The sequence below is a fragment of the Mesocricetus auratus genome, unplaced genomic scaffold, assembly GCF_017639785.1.
Source record: "Mesocricetus auratus isolate SY011 unplaced genomic scaffold, BCM_Maur_2.0 Super-Scaffold_100676, whole genome shotgun sequence".
Taxonomy (NCBI): domain Eukaryota; kingdom Metazoa; phylum Chordata; class Mammalia; order Rodentia; family Cricetidae; genus Mesocricetus; species Mesocricetus auratus.
Window position 1 is genome coordinate 37,494,249 of NW_024429266.1, and position 24,539 is coordinate 37,518,787.

Sequence of the window (24,539 nt, forward strand, 5' to 3'; positions counted from 1 at the left end):
AATTCCTGTTATCCCGGATCTCTCCAAGACATTTATCATGAAGGGGTGTTGGATTTTGTCAAAGGCTTTTTCAGCATCTAGTGAGATGATCATGTGATTTTTGTTTCTCAGCTTGTTTTTATGGTGGATTACGTTGATGGATTTTCGTATGTTGAACCAACCCTGCATCCCTGAGATAAAGTCTACTTGGACATGTTGGATGAGTTCTCTGATGTGTTCTTGGATCCGATTTGCCAGTGTTTTACTGAGTATTTTTGCATCAGTGTTCATGAGGAATATTGGTCTGAAGTTCTCTTTCTCAGTTGTGTCTTTGTGTGGCTTGGGTATCAAGGTTATTAAAGCCTCATAGAAAGAGTTTGGCAAAGACCCTTCTGCTTCTATTGGGTGGAATACTTTGAGAAGAACTGGTATAAGCTGTTCTTTAAATTTTTGGTAGAATTCTGCACTGAGGCCATCTGGCCCTAGGCTTTTTTTTTTTTTTTTTTTTTTTTTTTTTTGGTTGGGAGACTTTTGATGACTGCTCCTATTTCCTTAGGGGTTACAGGCCTATTCAAATTGCTTATCTGTTCTTGTTAATTTTGATAAGTGATACCTATCCAGAAAATTGTCCATTTCATTTAGATTTTCAAATTTTGTGGAGTACAGGTTTTCAAAGTATGGCTTAATGATTCTCTGGATTTCCTCAGTGTCTGTTGTTATGCCCCCCTTTTCATTTCTGAGTTTGTTAATTTGCATGTTCACACTCTGATATTTTGTAAGTTTGGATAAAGGTTTTGTCTATCTTGTTGATTTTCTCAAAGAACCTACTCTTCGTTACATTGATTTTTTTTTGTATTGTTTTCCTAGTTTCGGCTTTATTGATTTCAGCCCTCAATCTGATTATTTCCTGGCGTCTACTCCTCCTAGGTGAGTTTACTTTTTTTATGTTCTAGAGCTTTCAGTTGTGCTGTTAATTCTCTAGTGTAACTATTCTCCAGTTTCTTCATGTGGGCACTATAATGAACTTCCCTCGTAGCACTGCTTTCAAATTGTCACATAAGTTTGGGTATGTTGTGTCTTCATTCTCATTGAATTCTAGGAAGTCTTTAGTTTCTTTTTTTATTTCTTCTTTGACCCAGGAATGTTGCAACTGTGCATTATTCAATTGCCGTGAGTTTGTAGGGTTTCTGCAATTTGTGTTGTTGAATTCTAATTTTAATGCATGGTAGTCTGATAAGGTACATAGAATTTTTCTTGTACCTGTTGAGTTTTGATATTTTGCTAAATGTGTGGTCAATTTTTGAGAAGGTTCGATGTGGCGATGAGAAGAAGGTGTATTCTTTTTTATTTGGATGGAATATTCTATAGATACCTGTTAATCCCAATTGGTCATAACTTCTCTTAGTTCCTTTACTTGTTTGTTAAATTTCTGTCTGATACTCCTATCTAGTGGTGAGAGTGGGCTGTTAAAGTCTCCCACTATAAGTGTGTGGGGCTTTACATGTGATTTTAGTTTTAGTAATGTTTCTTTTTATGAACATAGATGCCTTTGTATTTGGGGCATAGATGTTCAGAACTGAAACTTCATCCTGGTGGATTTCTCCTGTGATGAGTATGAAATGCCCTCCTCCATCTCTTTTGATTGATTTTATTTTAAAATCTTATTTGGTAGATATTAGGATTGCTACCCCCGCTTGTTTCTTGGGTCCATTTGATTGGAAAATCTTTTCCCAACCCTTAACTCTGAGGTAATGTCTGTCTTTGAGGATGATGTGTGTTTCTTGTATGCAGCAGAAGGATGAGTTCTGTGTTCGAATCCATTCTGTTAGCTGGTATCTTTTTATGGGTGAGTTAAGACCATTAATATTGAGGGATATTAATGACCATTGATTGTTCATTCTTATTTGTTTGGAATAGTTGATGGTGGTGGAATTATATGTGAATTTCCACCTCTTTTTTCTTTTGGCTGTTGGTAAGATGGGCTTATCTATTGCCTATGTTTTTCTGGTTGTAGTTAACTCCCTTCAGTTGGAGCTTTCCTTCCAGAACTTTCTTTAGGGCTCGTTAGTGGATATGAATTGTTTGAATCTGGTTTTGTCATGGAATATCTTGTTTTCTCCATCTATAGTGATTGAAAGCCTTTCTGGGTATAGTAGTCTGGGCTGGCATCTGTGGTCTCTTGGTGTTGGCATTTTGGCTTTCAGAGATTCCATAGAGAAGTCAGGTGTAATTCTGATAGGTTTGGTTTTATATGCTACTTGGCTTTTTTCCTTTGCTGCTCTTAGTATTATTTATTTATTCTGTATGTTTGGTGTTTTGATTATTATGTGGTGAGGGGACTTTTTTTGGTCCACTCTATTTAGTGTTCTGTAAGCTTCTTGTACTTTTATTGGCATGTCTTTCTTTAGGTTGGGAAAGTTTTCTTCTATGACTTTGTTTAATATGTTTTCTGCACCATTGAGATGGGTTTCTTCACCTTCTTCTACATCTATTATTCTTAGGTTTGGCCTTTTCATGGTGTCCCATATTTCCTGGTTATTTTGTGTTAGGGATTTGTTGGACTTAAGATTTTCTTTGGTTGATGAAACTATTTCTCCTAGTTTATCTTCAAGGCCTGAGATTCTCTCTTCTATCTCTTGTATTCTATTGGTTATGCTTTCATCTGTAGTTCCTGATCATTTACCCAGCATTTCTATTTCCAGCATTCCCTCAGAGTGTGGTTTGTTTTTTTGTTTGTTTGTTTGTTTTGATTTGTTTTTTGTCTCTATTTCAGCTTTCAAGTCTTGCACTGTTTGAATTGTTTCCTTCACTTTTTTGGTTGTTTTTTCTTGACTTTCCTTGTTTTCTTCAAGAGATTTGTTTATTTCTTGCAAGTTTTCATTTGTCTTTTCCTCCATTTGTTGAATTTTTGTTGTTGTTTTTTCTTTCATTTCGTTAAGAGATTTTCTCATTTCCTCTTTTAAGGTCTCTATAATCATCATAAAGTTGTTTTTAGGGTCATTCTCTTCTGCTTTGTCTGTGTTGGGATGTTTAGGTCTTGCTGGTGTGGAGTCCCTAGACTCTAGTGGTATCATATTGGTCTTTCTGCTGTTGAGTGTGTTCTTGTACTGTCATCTTCCCATAACTTCTTCCACTGGGTGCCCCTGGGGTCTCTCCCTCTCCTGGTGGGTACTGGCCCAAGGTTCTCTTCTGGTGGGTGCAAGTAGGTCCAATATTCGATGGCTCTCCTCTTCCCATGGGTGAAGCAGGACTGGCACTTGGATGTCGCCAAACTCTGAATGGCCTGGTCCACTGTCCACAGACCCCAGGCCTCAAGAGGCACTGAGCCTATTTGTATCCTTTTTATTATAACATTTAAAATAAAATAAAAAGAATGGAGAAAAAAACCTTCAAAATAATCATAGTGGGTACTTTGTGGGAACACACTGTAGGAAGCCATGCTCTCTAGAATTTACCCAAGTGGGTCAGTTAAGGAAAATAAACTAGAAGAAAAGCAAATAAAACTATCAACAGCAACAATTTGAGGAAAGTGAGGAGAGTGGGTTCCACCTCCAGAATTGCTGCAATCATCACACAAAACAAAACCAGGGAAGCACAGAATGGGGGGGGGGAGATGTATCAGGCAACAGATAGAAAGTGATTCTCAAGTAGTTCCTATTTGGACTTATCAAGAACATCTAAGAAACTATTCAACAAACTAAAGGAAATTATGTTTAAAGAATTCAAGGAACATACTGTAGTAATCATTAATCAACTAGAGAAAATCACTAAGGAAACAAGTTATAAAACAATTTCAGATCTGGGGTAGAAAAAGCATAGCAACTGAATGAAAAGCTTGCTAGACAGAATCAGCAGGTCTAATCTGGAGGAAGATCCATGGAACAGGAAGATGGTTCAATGAACATTAACTGGTCTGGAGGACTAGGACCCACACAGTAGAAGGAGCCAACTCCCGGTAGTTATCTTTTGACCTCTGTCTGTGTACCATGAAACACACAACACAGGCAGATAGGCAGACACAGACACACAAACATACATGCACACAAAAATAAACAAATATAACTTAAATCTTGCTAAAAATCAGGATGGAAAAGAAAAGACTGTACAGAGATTGAGATTGTTAGGAAATGGGAGGATCAGGCTCAACAGTATAATGTAATAAACATTAGAAATGCCTGAATTTCTAAAAGCAGACTCAAAGCATGTTGAACATGTTGGTAAATCTATAGAAACAACTTAACTTAAAAAAAACAGTAGTGATTAAAAACTGGGTCTCTTTCAAGCACCATCAAGTAGTATTTTTGTCAGGTGTAATGATGCATGTCTTTAATCCCAGCATTTGGCAGTCAGAGGCAGGCAGATCTCTGGCAGTTCAAGGCCAGCCTCATCTACAAAGTAATTTCCAGGCCAGGCAGGACTACACAGTTAGACCCAGTCTCAAAATAAGTGGTAGGATTTAATAATTTATCTTTTTCATATAGCATAAAATGGGCAGTATCACTGGAGAACTATGTGAGATATTTAAAGCAAAGGCAGTGCCAACATTACAATCACTCTTTGAAATAGCAAAAGTAACTCGCACTTATCCTATGAGGCCAGTATCATTCTGAGTCCCAAACAAGAGGCATCAAAAAACACACAGTATTTCTCTTTGAATCTAGACACACAAATCCTCAATGAATGGCAAACTAAATCCAGTAACAAATAAAAGTCTCATGTAGCATAATCAATTGGAATTTATCTGAGTAACACAAGATTGAGTTAACTTCCAAAAGTCAAAATAATATTCTGTATTAGAACGAGTGTATATTAAAAAGAGATTTTTTTAGATTGTATAATACAACACAGCTGGAGTAGTCTGGCGTTGGTTGTCTCACACTGGAGAGGCTGAGAACCAGTAGTTATTCCTTCATAGGCCTCAGGACACCCAGTCTGGTGCTGAAGACGGTGGGGAGTCACTGGTCCTCACTCATTTGTTACCTTGAAGAAACTGACTCTAATATCAGTGAAGAAATGCAGCAGCAACTGAATAAATGACCGGCCAGTGAGAGTGAAGGCGAGGAGGCAAGAACACAATTGTTCTTCCATTTCCCTTTCATGTGGGCTGACACTGAGAAGTTCCACCCACATTTAGGATGGGCCTTTCCAGTTCCAGTAATGATCAAGAAACTCTCTCGCAGCAGGGCCCAGTGACTTGCCTTTTAGTCAGTTCCAGATCCAATCAATTCAGTGACCAAGATTAACTCTCACATATATCACATTAAATAAATGAGGTAGAAAACTTACGTGAGTAATCTTAATTGATACTAAATCATCCATCTATATATGATTTAAAAAAACTTTCAAAATGAGAATAGGAAAAGTTATCTCATCCCGATAAAGGATAGCTATCAAAAGCCTATAGCTAATGTCCAACAAAATGGTATATGTACATAAAGGAGATGGGTAACTTGGTCAAAAGATGGGCATACGCAGAGAGCTTTGAATGATTAACTGATAAAAAGTGGGACTAAGTGGTCAGTTAAAATTGGAGAGTGGACCGACAGCCTCCAAAACGATACAGAGAAACACTGTCTCATAAAACCAAAAAAAAAAAAAAATGGAGAGTGGAGCAAACAGAGATACAGTTGCCCCCTGCCAGTGAAGATGAAACCCCAGAGGGAGCACAGCCCACTCAGAAAAGACTGAGAGAAAAGGAAAGAGGATTGTGGGTGAAACATTAGAGCTAACTCCATTCAAGGAGCAGTAAAGGGTGGTGGCGTGCACCTTTAATCCCAGCACTGGGGAGGCAGAGGCAGGCGGATCTCACAGGCGGAGAGGCAGACACTGTGACCCGGTCACTGCTCCATGGAGAACAGTCTCCACGGTCATTATCCTTTCCCCTCTACCAACAGTGCTCTCTTTTCCAGGAACATGACAGAAATCCTCCTAAATTCTCAACACCTGGAGTACTTCCGGGAGTTCCTCAAAGAGCGGAAGGCTGAAACCCCGTTGGACTTCCTGATCGCCTTACAGAAGACCATGATGGAGACCAATGAAAAGTCTTATAAGGCTTCTTTGGAAAGTATGACCAAGACTTACTTCCACGGCAAGATCCCTCCTGGTATGCCTCTGTTCCTCCCGATTCTCGCTTCAGTTTCTTGGGAGGAAAAGTCTAGAAAATAGCCTAGCTCCACGAGAACCCCAAGAGAGCAGAACAGGGGAATCGCGACATGGGGCCAGTGTTGAGACTGAGAATGGATGCAGAGAACAGTGTTAAGCCCGACACCATAATGTTAGTGAAAGGAGCCACGTGTAAGATACATTCATATACACGCTCATTAATTTCACTTCATGTTGGAAATAGAAACTTACTCCCTGTAAGGTAGGAACAAAGAGCTGAGTTTTCTAAACAAAGAAAGTAGAACCCATTGAAGTGAACTAGCTTATCCGATTTGTGGGACTTTAGCACAGATTCAAATTACTTGATCATCATATCAGCTAGCATGGGGCTAGCTCTAAGCGAACCGGCAGTCCTCTCCACGCACAGATGTGAAAAGCTGAGCTGGGGTGGAGAATGATCTGGAAATCGCTCATAAACTGTCTTGTTTTCCTATCTGAAGTGGTGGCAAACTCGGCCCACGGAAATTCCCCTTAGCTGGTGATTACAATTAAGTATTGGCTCATAGCTCCACAAAAGGGGGTGAGCAAGTGCCCCCTGGAGGCCAGGGGTAAAACTGAGAGCTTTGTGTCTATCATGGAGGAGCAGGTGGAGTTTGCATAGGTGGGGAGAGGCTTGTTTGTTTGCTGGTTTTTATTTGTTTGTTTGCTTGCTTTGGTTTTGTTCATAGTTATCCAAGACAAGGGTGTAAATAGAAAAAGTTTAAAATTAGCAAGTCTCTTTAGTTCATTTGTTTGTTTTGAAACAGGGTATTGCCACATATTCCAGACAGGCCTGAAGCTTATTATGTAGCCCAGACTGGCCTGAAACTCTCACAGCTCCCACTTCTGCCTGCCACTTGTTACAGAAGTGGCACGCCACAGTTTGTCGGTGCATTCAAATTCGGTAATAATGAACCCAGAATCACCGATACTGCATAGTGTCACGGTGAGGAATTAACAAGAAATTAAAAAGCACTTACCCGTGGTGTAACTTAAACAAGAGGGAGCCAAGATTTGAATTCTCTAATTGTTCCCTGTGTCTTCTATCCTCCTCTCCCTGTCTGAGTCTGAATCTGTGCCTGCCTGCATGCTGTCTTCTGAGTCTCTCCTGCTGTCTGTGTCTGTGTGTTCCTGTGTGTGTGTCCCTAGAAAAGGTCTTTGCTCTCTTATTACATAGCACAGAGAGCACCACGTGGGGGGAAGGAATGGGGTATTTTACCAAAATGTTTAACAGTCTTCAAGTGATGGAGTCACTGATTCCAACTGGGCCCAGCTGACCCACATAATAAGTAATCCAACACTATCAAGCAATATCCATACATTGCTCCAACATTTATAGTGGACATTCGGTTTATAAAGCTGGTTTGGTCCTACTTTTCTGTCCTCAGTGAATGATTATCATAACATGCATACACACATGCACTAATCTTGGGACAGGGCATGAAGAGCACACGTTTAAGGTTGCAGCTCTGTATTAGTGTCCCTCGTTAAAGCCTAAGGCAAGGGAAGTTAGTTGTTACACTGTTCTCCTAAGGCCAGGTTAAGGACCTAAGTACACAGTAGTCTTAAGCCTTAAGTGACCTCGAGGTACATTGTTAACTCTGACTGTGCTGTCCAGCCACGGTTCCTGTCTCTTAAAATGGAAGAGATATTTTTATCATAATACATTGCCATATATGGGAAATACTTACTTGCTGATTTTTCAGTGTGAATTCTATATAAAGTTGTGGAGGGGGAGTCTAGCACCCAGATGTTCCTCTGATGTGTTTTCAGGTCTTGTTAACAAACCTTCTGATCTCTGAACAGGAGAAGCCCCATGCCACACTCACAGCACCGAGATTCGTGTCTTGGACTCTCCTTTTGCTCCCAAAGATTGTGTTTCACCCCTTTCCTCCAAAGTCTCCCCCTAAACTGAGAAACTTCACCCCAGCTCCAGAAGCGAGTTTAAAATTTAAGATTTTGTGTCCCTTTAAGCTTTCATCTTTGAAATGGAACTAAGAAAAATAGTATTTTGACTACAAAAACAATTTCCCGTAACATTTGAAATATCCTTTAGAGACCTGCAAGTTGTAGAAGGCTCAGAGTGAGAACAGGGGGCCATGAGACTATCACATGGAGCCACTAAGCAGCAGACAGAAATGACGCTGCCCCTCTGTGTGTGTGTGTCTCTCTCTCTCGGCCCCTCCCCCTCTCTGGTCATTTAGAGGAAATGCTGCAATGCGATGCTCCTCTTATCAAAGAAGTTGTTCACATGCGTCACATCACCAACACCACACTGCTGTTGCTTCAGGGCCACGTGATGAAATCTCTGGAAGAAAAGTGGTGAGCATGCTTCTGGAGTTGCTTTCTGGCTTTGAAAAAGCATATTAAACAAAGGTCTCCTAGTCTTCATAGTGTACTGACAGAACCCTCCAAAGAAACACCAAAGTTACTTTGAAATCTCCTGCCTACCAACACCAGTACAACACACACACACACACTCATACATACACACACACACATATATACAGACGCAAACACCTATACATGAACATATATACACATGCACACATAGACAACACACTCAAATATACATACACACAAGCACATATAGACAAACATACACACAGGTTAAGGAAGAATACAGTGTTGAGAAGACTAGCTGACTTTATATAAGAATTCAGATAGCAAGAAGACTATAGAAACTGATTTTGAAACAAGGCTATCTTGCTGTGTTTCATGCACCATGGTTTTGTATTTGATATTCTTGGTCTCCTTTCTGGTAGGTTTAAAGAATACCAAGACATGTTCCCACCACGTCCTGTGGAAGTTGAACTTGAAACACAGTTTCTCCCCAGGAAACCCTCAAAGTCAGCAATACACCTACAGGAATCCCAGGTCAGTGAGGAGGAAGAGAAAATGACATTACAGACAGGAAGGCCATTGTCTAGACTTTATAGGCTATACAAAAGATTATCCCTGTTAGGCCATTTGATATGTCACTGGAAGACTTACTCTTGGGTGTGGGGGTTGTGTTTTAAGCCCCATTTACAAAAGGATAATCTGAGACTCAGAAGAAAACATACTGGGAAATCCTTTTCTGATCTGCCTCTGTCACCAACTAAGTGACAGGCACAAGGGTTAGATACATGGAAAGGAAACTGTCAAGTTTTTTTGCTGCCCATGCTTATTTGGAGGGTGTGGATTGGCCATTAGGCAAAATGGTTTGCTAATCTTTCTGCACCAAGATTAGTCTGATCTGCACATCCAGTCACTGGCAATGTAAGCCTCCCCTTTCAGAGGCCTAGAAACAAGTATCCCACAGGCCAGTAAGTCCCAGAGACACATTTGTCAGTGGTTGGCACAAGAACGCCACTTCCTTCTCCCAAGCACAGTTACCCTCTCACCCTGTGTCCTGTGGGAAGAGAGAACAGGGGAAGGGTCCTCAGAGAAGTCTTTTCATGTGGTTTGGGAAAGCACATATGCTCCTTGACTGAGCACATTGAGTTGGTTAAACAGAAAAGTTTGAGCCTGATACTATCGGACTCCAAAGTTTAAGTTAAGATATAGCTGGAAATAAGATTTAACCCCAATACTGTAGACATGAAAACATGCTACTCTTTTTCCCTCTCCACTCCCTCTGTTTATGAGCCAGATCTGGCAGGGCACCACAAATAATTGGATGTTTGAAAGAATATATGCAGAACCAGAGAGTTCTGTTTCAATTTCAGCCCTTCTAGGTCAGACAGAAAGAAACCAAATGTTCTTACCACCTTCTGTGGGCCACACACTTCGGTATACACACTAAGGCTCACCACAACCCTGAAGGCTACTAGTTTTGTCTTACACAAAGTAAATTGTCTTGCACAAGTAAATTGATCCAAATTGCATATCTATGGAGAAGCTATGTTCTACTGGAAGAGTTTCTAGCCCCCAAATCTAGTGCAATTGAGACCTTCACCACTGGCTCCCTGGAACTGCATTGGAGTGGGCACTCTCACTAATAAGATGCTTTTTGGCTCAGTGTATCAAATTTTCTAGAGGCAAAAGAACTGGAGAATGGTTTCTCTGTACCTAGTAAAGGAGTGCAGAAATGGAACGCATTTGCTTGTGTGGGGGAGGAGGAACAAGTGGGGGAGTGCTGGCTCTTGCTGCTGGAAGACCGTGAGGTGGAATGAGTTTGAGTCAAGGCTCTATGATGACTGAAGCTGGGCTCTTCTAGTCACCAACTACTTGATCTGAGGCAGACTGACTTGAGTTTCCTCACTTTCCAAATGGGAGCTCAAAAAGTATTCCTTTGTAGAAGTGAGGATTCTAAATGTAACCAGTAGCAGGTTTTTGGCACAGTAGCTCTTGGCTAACAGAAGAAGCCATGCTAATGGAGGTTTGTGACACATAGTATGTTCTTGGTCAACAGCAGCCATCCTAATGGATATGCTTTCCTTCCCCAGAATAAAGGATGGATGAAAATGATCTGCTTCATCAAGAGTTTTTGCAATTACCGCAGATTCATGGCAAATCCCAAGAAACGCCAACAGTTTATAGATTTCATCCATCTGGAAATGTACAACACCAAGGAGAGTGAGTCACTCCCCTGCCATCATGGTCAGCCCACCTGAGAGTTCAAGCTATTGACTTTGTGTCAGGCTTGCATTAGCCCTAGTGAACAAGGACTACTGGACCTGGGTGGCCAGCCCTGCCCAGACCTGCCTGACCTGCCTTGGACAGTGGTGCTTCTCAAAGGGCCAGCAAGTGTGGAAAATATGAAGGCCCTTAGAAAGCTCACAGTTTGAATATATAATATTTTTATTAATTCTTTGAGAATTTTATACATGCATACAATATATTTTGATCATTAGCCTCTTGCTAATTCCGCTCAGATCCACTCCCCTCGTCTCTGCCCCCTCCCCAGCTTCACGTTCTTTGTGTTTTTACAACCCACTAAATCCAATTTGTGCTGCTCATGTGTTCTTGCTGCCATCCACTATGGCGTGGCCATCTTACCAGAGAGGACTCACTTTTTATACAAATATTTCCTTATGCTGTTTTATGTGGTCTTCAAAATGTCTTTAACATTTTCCTGTCTATATAAATAATACCTGTTATTAATAAAGAGGCAACAAAATTCCAAGAACATGAAAATCTTTAGAGATAACATCGCCAATGCTTTGAAGCCTACATTCTGATTTATATATGCATACACATATATAAACTTTCCATTTATAACTTACCTTTTTCATTAGTATTTTATATTGAACATCGCTTTCTGTCAGTACACCTCTGTCTGTCCAGCTTTTGACTGGCATAAAGTGTCCATTTATAGATTTATTCAACTGATTTATTCATTAATTCCTTCATTCATGACCATTGCTAAGAATGCTTTAGGGTGTGTACTTCATCATGTGCTGAGATTTTGGTGGTAATGATCATACCTACCACTTCTACTTGAATGAGTGGAAGGTAACTGTGTCCCTCCATGTTCTCATCTGTAGAAAGTGTGCCTCCATTTCCTTGTCTATAGAATAGGAATAACCATCCTTACCTGGAGCTGTTGTGAAGCTTAAGTGTGATAACTTAGGGATCTTCGAACTACGCTTAGCAGTATTTCACAACAGAATAGTTAACCAGTCTACTGTCACTGGTTGTGAGTGTGATGAGTGGCTTCAATAATGGTTGTAGATGGACCTTGGTTAGCACTAGCAATGGTCAGGGAAGAACTCTCCCAAAGACATAACATGAGGTTGGGTTTTCAGGAGTGAGCACATTAGGCGGGTGCGACAGGAGGGAAGAGTATGCACAGGACCTTAAGATAAGAGGGAGGGTGGTACAACCTAGAACTTCGGACTGCTTGGACTAGAGCTGAGGTAGGGCAGGTACCTGAGATGATGTGGGCGAAACTGGCAGTGACAGATCACATGATCTTCTGAGTTATTCTAACATTCTCTCAGACGCACACTGCTTCTACAAAAGAAATACCTTTAAAAACCTCTGCACTAATTTATACTCCTGTTAAGACTATTAACCGGGGTTTAAGTCTTCATATTCTCACCAGCACAGACTATAGTGTATTTTTAAAATTCTAACCCTAACTCTTCTTTGAGTACCCACCTTGGTGCTCTCTGCCTGTGGCACTATGATCTGAGTTGCTTAGAGTCCCTGTCATGCTGCTGTCTGTCTCTCTACCCACTCAAGGTGCTAATAGATCTCTTAATAAACATCTAGCCCTCAACAATCTGTCTCAGTGGCCCCCTGGGACCCTACATTCAAGATCTTTCATTCTTTGCTTTAATTTTCTATTTTTTCCCTTTAACAAACTTTTCTTTGGTTATGATGTTTGTTTTTCAAATTCCCTCCTAGATGACAACCCTTGATTCCTCCTTGATAAACTCTGAGTAACTATCGATCAGAACCACACTCCCATTAGAAAAGTCGAGCCTGCATGCACAGTTTTTACTGTCTCTGCAGAAGCCTTGTGGATTAGCATGGTCATAGCCATGATTGTTTCTAGTAGGCAAGTGCCGTGAAAACAGCCCTCAACACTCAATTTCTCTTGTAATTAATTTGTTTATTAATTATCTTTCGATACGAGTGCTGTCACACACCTGAGCAGGTGACTTCTTCAGCAGTCATTCCGGTATGAGTAAGAGGCTGCACCCAGGCATAGGGCATGACACTTGTAGCAGGTACAAAACTTGAGTCCACAGTGGTCACACCCAGGGTGAAGGTTGAGGACCTGAGAGAAACTGATCAAACCAGGTATTAATTCCTTGTTGTTTCTTTGCTAGATTTCTCTGCGTCACCCACCACCCCACCAATACGTCACACCCCAATATCCCCTAGTGCCCGGAGCACAGAACAAGAAAATGGAGAAATGGTCCTTATGAAACGCCGGATATTTGGCCACAGAGTTATCATTGTCAACTTTGCCGTTAATGATCTATATTTCTTTTCTGAAATGGAGAAGTAAGTTCCCATCTTTCTTTCTTCCCGTAGCTTTCACATTTAAAACTTCCCAGCAGGGGCTGGGGAGATACCTTCCAAGCATAAGCACGAAGACTGATGGGGTGTGGTGAGGGGAAACTGGGCTCAGCAGGGCAGATCTATAATTCTAGTACTGAGAAGACAGAGACCAGATGTTCCCTGGGGCCAACTCCAGGTTCAGTGGAAGACTACATCAAAAACTAAGGCAGAGAGTGATGAAGTTGTGAGATCTCTCTCTCTCTCTCTCTCTCTCTCTCTCTCTCACACACACACACACACACACACACACACACACACACACACCTCCCAGCAAAAGGTGCCTTGACGCATCAGAGCCACAGTGATTGACATGTGAGAAGCCCAGTGATTTAGCTCTGTCAGAGAAGACGTCCTGAAAAATCTCTTGAACTCCTGTCACTCTCAGTTTCCACCCTTCCTTGGGCCCTAAGGGTCTCTTTCTTCAAGGTTATAATGCAGTTAGGCATTGACAGTAAATGGTGTTTTTTTCTCTATTTATAAATATAAAAGAAGTTGTCTCATGTTACTCATGTAACACCCATGGACCAAGAGTTCTTCACTTAAAAGCAGAGACTGTTATAAGAGAAACTCTGTGTGTGTGTGTGTGTGTGTGTGTGTGTGTGTGTGTGTGTGTGTGTGTGCTCGTGCATGCACATGTAAACTCCATTTAGTAGATATTTTAAGTCAGGTGTGCTAATGCATATTCACTTACCTGCCAACTTTCAAATTTAAAGTCAACCTACTAATAGTCAATCCATGCATTTTTCTTGTATGAAGTCTAAATTATGCTCCAAATACTGTCGACCAATTTTATTTTCAATTTTTAGAAGTAGAAAAAGGGCTGGAGAGATAGCTTAGGCTTTAAGGGCCAGACTTACAGCCAAAAATACAAAACTGGAATGAAAATGTAAAGATCACTCTAAAACAACTTAGGATTTCTGGAATTTGTTTGTTCATGTCTGTTTTCAGGGGCAAGATCTCACTCAGGGCCATACCCATGCAAGGCAAGAGCTGAAGAACTGAGTTTTACTCCTGGTTAACTCCTTCTACTTTTCAGATTAACTTTTTCAATTATTTAAATTTCCTTTGCTATACTAAGCTATAATACTTGTCTTTGTTACCACATTTGAGAGAATCTTCACTCTCTCCTTGTTTCCCCCCTACCCTCTCTCTTTCCTTCTTGTTCTCTCTGACTGGTCTGACTCTGTAGCCCAGGTTGACCTGAACGTAAGACTCCCCCATTTTTCCAAGATTTCAGTTACAGGTGCACACCAGCGTGCCCTGCTCTAGTTTATTTTCCTAGAAACAATAAATATTTTTTTCTTTTTACATTCTGCTCTGTTATGTGGATGAGCTAAAGCTTAGAGTAAAAAGTACGACAGAGCAAAATATTTGGAAAGAAAATCAGAAACTCCTTGAAAACATCTCCATTGGGAGAAGTGTAAGAGTGACTTAAAGGTGACCCCCCTAATCTATGCTAACCGTGACAGGGATGCCAGTTAATATGACTCTCAGAAATGTAGAATGTCTGGTTTTCATGCATTGGGGGAGTTTGACAAATCCCACTCCACGGAGTGATTTCTAAACACGTTCACTGATTGTCTCCTCCTTATTGAGCACAGGCTGTCATCATAGACATGTATGTCTATCAGCCTACAGATTCAGGATGCATCCTGGGCACACATAGAAGGTGGGGAAGTCTCTTGTGATGACAGGCATTAGATAAATTTGGGCATGGGGACTATAGCTAAACAACTGGGTGCCCTCAGGCACATTGTCTTGGTCCTGGAGCGGACCTGGACCAGCCTTATCAGGGTTCCAAACAGGGTCCCCAGGGAGAGGACCAAGGATGAGAGAGAAATAAAGAGATAATGAGGGGAGCTAGGCTCACAGGGGTAGGGGGGCTGCTTCAGAGGCTGACCCAAGTCAGCAAATGTATTAATGGCACAGCTCGTTTTTATATTCCCTCAAACGGGGAAGCGAAAACCAAGTCAGTCAAGATCATTCATTAGACAGCAGAATTGCAGGGAGCCCAGAATATCTCAGTTTCCTCTTGAGCAAGCTACATTCTGGGGTAGCAAACAAAGCATTTTACATCTCAGTGTCTAGAACATCTGACTACATACATACCAGGGAACTGTCAAGCCTGGACTATGTGTAGGGAAAAAGGACCAGCCAAAAAAACACACTCTGACCAGAGCCAAAGAAACACACTTTGGCCCTGCAACCAGAACCAAAGAAATGTACCCTGACCCTGAAACCAATGCTAAAGAAACACAGTTTGTTCCTAGAATCGGAGCCAGTGAAAGAAATACACCCTGGTCCTAAAAGTAGAGCCAAAAGACTAAAAAGGACCAGAGAAAGAAACACACTTTGGTCCTGAAACCAGAGCCAAATCTGACCCTAACCCTGTTCAGAAAACTAACCAATCCCTGAGCAGGAGATCTAAACTCAGGGATTGCAATCTGACCATTCTCCACCCTGGAAAACTCCACCACCTTAAGAAGCCCTATGTCTGTTCGCCTTGTGGCTGTTCTTGCTACCTGGCTGTCCTCTGCCTCTGTGGCAGAGGGCAACCACTCTCCTGGATTCTACCCCCCCCCAATAAACCCCTTCTTTTACGGTGGAGCAGAGACGACCCTGGGCAGAGCAGAGCAAGCAGGCCTGTAATAACACTTTTGCTGGGGAAACCTTCCCCTGGCAGAGCTGAGTTGTTACACTCAGCTGTCCACCAAGCAGAGCTGACCTGTAGCAATTTAGCCCCGCAGCAAAACTGCTACACTGGGCAAACATCCCCAGCTGGAAGGTCCTCTCCTGCCGGAGCAGAGCGGATTCACTGGGGAAGCCTTTCCCGGAGGCAGGGCTATAAGCTGCTATGCTTACTGGGGTCTGTGGTAGTACTTGGCTCCCGAGCTCCAGGATACCTTTCCATCTGAGCTATATAACACTCAGTATTCTGTGGCTCCTGAGCTCTAGGATACCTTTCCATCTGAGCTGTGTAACACTTAGTATTCTGTGGCTCCTGAGCTCTAGGATACCTTTCCATCTGAGCTGTGTAACACTTAGTATTCTGTGACATCCGAGTGCCAGAATACCTGTCCCATCCGATCCGCCCAAAATGCCAACACTATGTATGCCCTCCCAACTCCAAGGCCCTGGTGCCAGACCATAGCCTGCATTGTCTGGTAGGACTCTGGCTAGGTGATGAGCAAGATATCTACTATCATCAGCAGGCCTTTCTGGCTGTCTCCAGCCTGAGCTAGCTTCCAACATGGAGGCAAGAGACAGGCTGAACTGTGAAGGATGGGTGGGGTTAATGAGATAACAACGCTGTTAAGGAAAGCCATGGGAAGTGAAGAGAGAGAGAACAGTTGCTCCTATTATCTCCCCCATCCTCTCTGCTTCCTTGCTTCCTTCTGCAAACTAGTCTTTGTAAAACAGTGGTTCTCAACCTGTGAGTCTCACCCCTATAGGGGTTGCATACAGATATTTACATTGTAATTTCCTAAGAGCAGCAAAATTACAGCTATGAAGTAACAACAAAAATAATTTTATGGTTGGGGATCACCACAACATGAGGGAGGAACTGTATTAAAGGGTCACAGCAATAGGAAGGTTGAGGACCACTGTTGTAGAGCAACCAGAGACACCTATGAAAGTATGAAACCAATGGTTACTCTTCTGCTGGTAATGCTCTGGTGACTCCCCGTCACCAGTGAGGTGCCATCTCAGCCAAAGGTGCTCCACACCAGGGGAATCTACCTGCATCTCCAGGCTGGCCTCCAGCCTGCACAGAAGGGCGCCAGCAGAAGAGCCCTGAGTTCTTGATTTGGTCATAGGTAAGACATTCTTCCAGACTAGGAGGGGTCCATGAAATAAAGAAGGTGTGGAGGCGGGGATTATGGTGAAGAAACATGCTAGACAGAGTGCTTGACATATGACCTGATGTGTGGTCTGTGCTCGGTCTTTGCTAATGGAAGTCTTGAGATTGAGTGAATGACATCACAATCTGCAATCTGTCTCAGAAACAGCCCTACCCTTTTTTTTTTTCTTTGCCAGAAACATGTTTGAGCCAGGCCCCCTAGCCAGCACCTGCTCTCATCTTCTCTGGTTGATTTCTTCCGTATGCCTCCCTCTCTTGTAGATTTAATGACCTGGTGAGTTCAGCTCGTGTGCTGCAGATGAACAGAGCATACAACGAGAATGACATCATCCTGATGCGGTCTAAACTGAACATTATTCTAAAGCTTTACCTGATTTCAGATGTCCCTCCAAAGCTGAGGGTAAGGAGTCTCCAGCTGTACTGTGACCCTTCCTTTCTCCCATAAAAAAAACCTAAAACTCAGTCACCTGGTGCCTCTTAAGTCCTGGGTCAACAAGATGCCCATTGCCTGGAAAATCTACAGGAAACTCTGCCTCCTAGAGAGGTGGTGTTTCAGGGGATGATAAGGATCAAGAGAAGTCATTTTCCTTTCCCAGAGCCTCTAACAGTGACATGCTCCCATCCTATGTGTAGGTGAACATCTCTGAGTCCCAGAAGGATATCATTTTTGCTGCCATTACAGAAGGCCACCTAGACCGGACCATCTTCCACGGGGCTATCATGTCCATCTTCCCTGTCATTATGTACTTCTGGAAAAGGTATGTAAATCATCTTACCCAGTGACGACCAAGTCTTTCTGTATCCTACAATTTCAAGGTCTATGAGGAACCAAGACGGCTGCTCTTACCCTACCCACTACACTCTGCCCTGCTCTGAGCTAAGGACGGACAGAAGAGAACAACACCAGAATGTGCCTCACCCCTCCTTTCCTTGTGTCTTCTTGGATCAGGGGCATGGGATGTACTTAAGCCCAGACTTTCCCACCAGCATGAAGTAGACCCCAGTTCCCGAAGGACAAAGTCCGTCAAGGCAGGAACTGTCTCTGATCGCCTAGTGGAGCAAGCAGGCCAAAGCAGCTGCCGCTCTATCCGATTCTCATAATCACCACTGAGGCACAGCTCCTTGGAGAAAAGTCTGATATTCAGTTTTACGTCACCTCTCTCCCAAAATTCAAGTGACAAATGTATCTGTTAGCTCAAAATGAAAACATGACAAGGAGTCAATGAGGACCAAAATTCAAAACTTAAATGAAATATCTACAGACTAATTGCAACCTGTGCCCCTGGTTCATAACCTGTCCTGCCAAGAGTTGTGCCCAGAGTCTGGCCTGAGATGTCTCAGCTGACTGTCAACTTTGATATTCTATCAGAGCAGCCTCAATGGCACCAGAGTTGGCCAAAATTTTCCTAGGGAAGATATCTTAGTTAAAGTTTCTATTGCTATAGAGACACCATGACCAGTTTAACTCTTATAAAGTAAGGCATTAATTGGGGCTAGCTTACAGTCCAGAGATTTTTGTCTGTTCTGTCATAGCAGGAAGCATGGCAGCACGCAGGCAGACACGGTTGGGTAAAGGTAGCTAAGAGTTCTACATCCAGATTGGCAGGCAGCAGGAAGAGACAGTGACACTGGGCCTGGCTTTAGCATCTGAAACCTTAAGGCCTACTGCTGTGACATACTTCCTCTAAAAAGGCCGCGCCTACTCCAACAAGGCCACACCTCCTATAATGCAACTCCATATTATGAGCCTATCGGAGCCATTTTCATTCAAACCACCACAGAAGCCTGATGAGGATGCTTGCATCATATTGTGACTCTAGCTACTAGTGTTCCCTTTTTCTCTAAAAAAAAATTGTAGCCTTGGGGCTGGAGAGACGGCTCATAGTTATGAGCACTTGTAGAAGACCTGAAATCAGTTCCACATCCGGCAGTTTCCAACCACCTACCACCTATAACTTTAGTTATGGGCAATATGACTTTCCCTCTTCTGCCCCCTCTGTGAGCATTGTGTGCATATGGGTCACATGCAGGCAAATAGGCACATACATATACATGCTGCGCCCCCACCACAAGCCACTCCAAGGTATCAGGAAAAGAGAGACCAGACGTCCAGCTGTTGTACTAATAGAATGCATGTGTTGCCTTTATTGCCAGGAGAATGTGTGTGTGTGTCTTCATTGCAAGTGCTAAGAGGTCTCTCCCTTCTAGGAGGGAGAAGCTTTATCTATGTGTTTACAGCACAGTGGAAAAACCCCAGGTAGAAGAGATCGTTGTTTTCCTCCTGTTAGATGTTGATGTCAGAGGGTCAAGGCCAGGGCAGTAAGCCAGGACTAGAAAACAGAAAGCACTTGGACTGGAAAACAAGTTGCACTTGTAGGCTGACCAGCAACTCACAGAGACCCCATGGGGCTGGGGCCCAACATATACACATAAATGAAAACCCGTTTTTAGAATGTGCCCTTCATTAAAATAAAGGTATCAGTTTTCTGTGAGATAATGTCTCCTAGCAACACCAGAAACTACACCCATAAAGACTAACCATCATGGCTGTTCAAACATTAACTGAACAAGGACGGGACAACCCCAACAGACATGCTGACATGGTCAGGGGAAGCCTGGTCCCACCCAAGCTGCCCTCATGTTCTTTGTCCCAGCCATTCTTTGTGACCAGAAACCATTCTTCCTGCAGGTTTTGTATCTGGAAGGCCACACGCTGTTATGTAGAATACATGGGGAAGAAGTTTAAGGATGTAAGATCTCCTCCCAAGTCTATGTACAAGTACCCACCGTGGAGTGGAGGTGAGTCCGCCTCAGACCCACAGCACCATTTCTCCAGCCAGAGACGTGAGGAGAGAACACAGGTCTGAAGGGCTTACTCGAAGGCCTAACGGCACAAAGGTGGTGCCTAGTACAGTGGTCAGTACCTTAACTTGGCCCTCTGAGAAATAGGAGTACTGGTGCTGACATGTGTCCTATCAGTGATGAGGAGTGCTATCCAGACAAAACCTAGAAGGAGCTGCCAGGATGTTCCTGGGCACACCTGTCCCAACCCCCATGCTGAGCACCTGGCAGTGGTGACCACTTTAGCAGTTGTTTGAGAGGCTCCGATCCAGCTGTCACCATGGAAAACTTGCCATTCAAGAAGTATCTATTCTATAGAGTTAAGTGTGAAAACTAAGTACATTGTGATAAATGTACATGTTTTCATGCATGTACATGTATACACATATATTTATAGTTTTATGAAAATGTAGGAGAAATACAAAAGTCTTGGCAGGGTTATCTCTGGGTGCTGTGATTATTAATGAGATATACTATTATTAATCTATATTTATAGAACGTATATATGTATATATACACATGTGAGTATATATATGTGTGTGTATATATATATATGTATCACATATATATTGTGGTTTGAATGAGACTGGCCTCCAGAAGCTCATATTTTTTAGTACTTAGTCCCCAGTTGGTAGAATTGTTTGTTTGGGAAGAATTAAGAGGTGTGGTCTTGTTGGAGGAGGTATGGTTTTGTTGGAGGGAGTGTGTCACTCATCATTCCCAGCATATGGTTGTGGTTCAGGATGTGAGCTCTCAGCTGTGTCTTCACCCTGCTAGCATAGACTCTAACCCTCTGTAGTTGTAAGCCCAATTAAACACTTTTATAAGTTACATTGGTCATGATGTTTTATCACAGCAATATAAAAGTAACTAACACACACACACACACACACACACACACACATACACACACAGAACATTCTACCTCATTAGCCCTCTCATCCTCAGGTAGTATTTTCTTGGTCTTTGTGCTGGTTAGTTTTTTGTTTTGTTTTTATCAACTTGAAACGAGCCAGAATCATCAGGGAAAAGAAAACCTCAATTGAGAAAATGCTATTGGACGGCCTGTAGACAAGTCATTAGGGCATTTTCTTGGTTAATGATTGATTCTGAAGGGTCCACTACACTAGGGGCAGTGCCGTCCCTGGGCAGGTGGTCCTGGGGTGTATAGGAAAGCAGGGGGAGCAAACCATTAAGCAGCACTCCTCTATGACCTCTGCTTCAGTTTTTGCCCTCAGGTTCCTGTTGACTTCCCTTCACGATGGACTGTAAGCTGTCAGATGAAATGATCCTTTTCTCCCCAAGTTGCTTTTGGTCATGAAATTTTGGCCCCCAGAAATTTATTGTTGGACCTAAGTCTTGTGCTAAAAGAGAAAAGGAGACCTAGGGGAGGCCTGATCTGCAATAAGATAAAGAAGGGATTCCCTCATGGCAAGAACCACCCAGCTAATCTGGCAACTCCTGAAAGGAAAAGGTCTCAGGAAATTCCTGCCCCTAAAATACCCCAACAAGGGAAATCTTCCACAAGTGGGACTGATTCAAGGGGGTCAGCAGAGAGTGGAGGCCCAGTCCATTAAACTTCAATAATCATGTGAGCTGAGGAGTCCTGAGGTCTGCTTCCCATTCTCAGCCCAGAACCCCCATCACCCGTACAAAGGCTTGCCTACCAGTGACGCTCCAACATTGACATCATGACCTGCACGTGTTCAACAAGAGCTTTTCCCTTACTTGAGATTTGTTGTTTTGTCTTGTGCTTTCGGGTGATGCTACAGAGTTTTAATATTTTTCCTTCTTTCTTCCCAGGTGACCATGCTGTCTTAAGGTTCACTTTGCTCAGAGGTATTGAATGGTTTCGACCTCAACACGCCCGCGAGGCAGTGACAAATTCAATCCAAAACTGTGAGTTGGAGTTTCACTGGCTACAGAAGTTCCCTGACCAACTGGAGGGGGGTTCAGAGTCCAGATCAGCCCATTCTCTTATTAACGGTAAAACGACTACGGTCCTCTAATGGAAATGAATTGCTCGAGGCTGTACAGCTTGGGAGCAGTTGAGGGGGTGAGGAGTACTTCTCCTGGCCCCCTCTGGGCTCTGCACAGCTCCACCTGACTAATCACGCCTGGTCAGTTTATTTGTAGCCCCTAAAGAAAGGTGTCTGCTCATTTCAGGCATCACAAGTCATCTTTGCTAAGAGACCACCACATGCTCTCTCCTTACACAGGGTCTACCTACTGATTTGGACAGCACCTCCATCCCACACCTCCTGCTTCCTGGAGACTCCCACTACTGAGTCCTCATTACTGCTTCAAGTCCCCTCGTCCTTCCCTCCCTTGTCGGGAGCACAGTGTATGCTTTACCTTCCCCATCTTCCACCTCCAGGAGAGTTTCCCTCCTGGGCACCACACTGCCTTTGTTGTATACAGCCTGTCCCAGAAGGCCTCCCAGTCCTTCCCAACTATTAGCTTTTGTTGGGTCACCTCTTTTCTGCCTCTCTAAGATGTGAAATGTCAGTATGAATGTGATTTGAGTGTTCATTTTTGATCTCCATATTTACTTCCATGGGTCTATATGACTGACTTTGTAGCCTCTACATTCAGATGAAAGGTCTTCTAAAACAAGTAAATGTCAATCCCATAAACCAGGTCTTCAGGATACCCCTACAGCATTAGAGCACACCTTGACTTGCCCAACCCCCTTCCCTGGAAGGTGAAAGCAGGCAACTTTGCACCTAAAAATATCTTACTGCAAAATAGAAGCTAACACAATGTGCCCTCTCTATACTAACAATACATTTCAAACCCAATAGCAACTTACTGATTTAAACCATGTATGTGGTTATTATAATCCAATACCTAAAAGTCATAATATTTTTTCTTTTTTATTTATTTTTATTTTAATTTTAAATAGCTTGTTTTACATGTCAATCCCAGTTCCCTCTCCCTCCCCTCCTCCCACAGCCCCCCACCATCCCCCCCATCCTCCCCCATCCTCCCACCGTATTGTCAATTCCTTCTGCATAGGGTATATCTAGAGTCTATCATTTCACTCTGGGTAGGGTCCAGGCACTTCCCTAAGAGTCCAGGCAGAGAGAGCATCCCTCTTTGTGTTATGGACACACGATGTCTGTTAGTATTCGAGGGATAAACGCTGATCCACAGCTCAGGACCCCATAGGTAGCCCAGGTCTCCTCATTGACTCTCACAATCAGGGGGTCTGGATCGGTCCCATGCTGGCCTCCCAGCTGTCGGTCTGGGGTCCAAGAGCTCTCCCCTGTTCGGATCAGCTGTCTCTGCTGGTTTTGCCAGAAAGTCATAATATTACTGTCATAACTATTTTATGAAAATATGTATTTACATAGAATGAAGATACCTCTAAATTTAGATCCTAATAGCTGTCAAATAAGTTATATTGCTGGGCAAGAGAGATGGCTCAGTGATTAGGAACATGCACTACTCTTACAGAGAACCCAAGTTCATCTCTGAAGGCACCTGCTCTCACATGGCATACACATACAAAGACACACATACTTAAACATACTTAAAAATAATAAAATAGAGCCAGGCATGGTAGTGCATGCATTTAATCCCAGCATTCAGGAGGCAGAGGCAGACAGATCTCTGTGAATTTGAGGCCAACCTGGTCTACAGAGTGAGGTCTAGGCCATCCAGTACTACATAGAGAGACATTGTCTCAAAAAGAAGAGGAAGGAGGGGAAGAAGGAAGAGAAGAATCCTTAAAACTTTAGATAAAAAAATATTCCTATTACAATCATTCATAAACATTCTTTTTTTTACTTCCAAGAATACCAGTATATTTTTTAAGCAACAAAATAATAAAAGTGTAGGGACTGATATTCATGTTATAATGCTATTACAACAAGGTACCTCTTGGTATTCAGAAAAACAAAGCAAAGTATATCCAAACCACATTACATTGTGGTTATGTGAATGAGAATGGCCCCCATAGGCTCATATATTTGCATGCTTAGTCATCAGGGAATGGAACTGCTTGAGAAGGATTAGGAGGTGTGGCCTTGTTGGAGTAGGTGTGGCCTTGTTGGAGTAAGTATGTCACTAGGGGTTGGCTTTGAGGTTTCAAAAGCCATGCCAGGCTCAGTGTCTTTCTTTCTGCCTACTGCCTGTGGATCAGGATGTAAAGCTCTCAGGTACTGCTCCAGCTCCATGCCTGTCTACTTCCCACCGTGATGATCATGGACTAACTCTCCAAAACTGTGAGCAAGGCCCTGATTAAATGCTTTCTTAGATAAGTTGCCTCAGCCATGGTGTCTCCTCATAACAATATAACAGTGGCTAAGACACAGAGGGTGAGATGATGTTTATAATCATTAATTGCACCATTCTGTTTAGTTTTATCATATGACACAACCTAAAATGTAGTACATAATCTGTTAAGTAAAAGTCATTTCCCAAATGACAAGAAAATAATCGAACATAGAAATAAACATGAATTAGAAGCCAAAAATGTTTCTGATGTGTTAACAGAAGCTGATCCCTGGAAGAGTACAGGAGCAGTGGGTGGGGGACTTTCTTTTGGTGGAATGTAACATTGCCATGCATTCTGACTTTCTCCTTTGCATCTGTCTTAAGCTTCATCTAGCAACCTCACCCAGCCCAGTAGACCTGCCATCTCTTCCGCGCAGTTGGGGTCTTCTGCCCCGAGGTAGGTGTGAGCTAGAAATCCTTGGCAAAGATGTTCTGT

At 42.7% G+C, this 24,539-nt stretch overlaps 1 protein-coding gene across 1 annotated transcript in view; it reads left to right on the forward strand.

Moving 5' to 3' along the window:
• The window catches only part of Rgsl1 (regulator of G protein signaling like 1), a 57,135-nt gene that overhangs the window by 29,655 nt on the left and 2,941 nt on the right, over positions 1–24,539 (forward strand). The window contains exons 11-21 of the mRNA XM_040739161.1: positions 847–906; positions 5,889–6,082; positions 8,325–8,442; positions 8,886–8,997; positions 10,551–10,680; positions 12,885–13,062; positions 17,243–17,381; positions 17,615–17,739; positions 19,671–19,780; positions 21,626–21,721; positions 24,428–24,500. Coding sequence (XP_040595095.1) covers positions 847–906; positions 5,889–6,082; positions 8,325–8,442; positions 8,886–8,997; positions 10,551–10,680; positions 12,885–13,062; positions 17,243–17,381; positions 17,615–17,739; positions 19,671–19,780; positions 21,626–21,721; positions 24,428–24,500 — 1,335 coding nt within the window. The remainder of the gene's footprint in view (positions 1–846; positions 907–5,888; positions 6,083–8,324; positions 8,443–8,885; positions 8,998–10,550; positions 10,681–12,884; positions 13,063–17,242; positions 17,382–17,614; positions 17,740–19,670; positions 19,781–21,625; positions 21,722–24,427; positions 24,501–24,539) is intronic.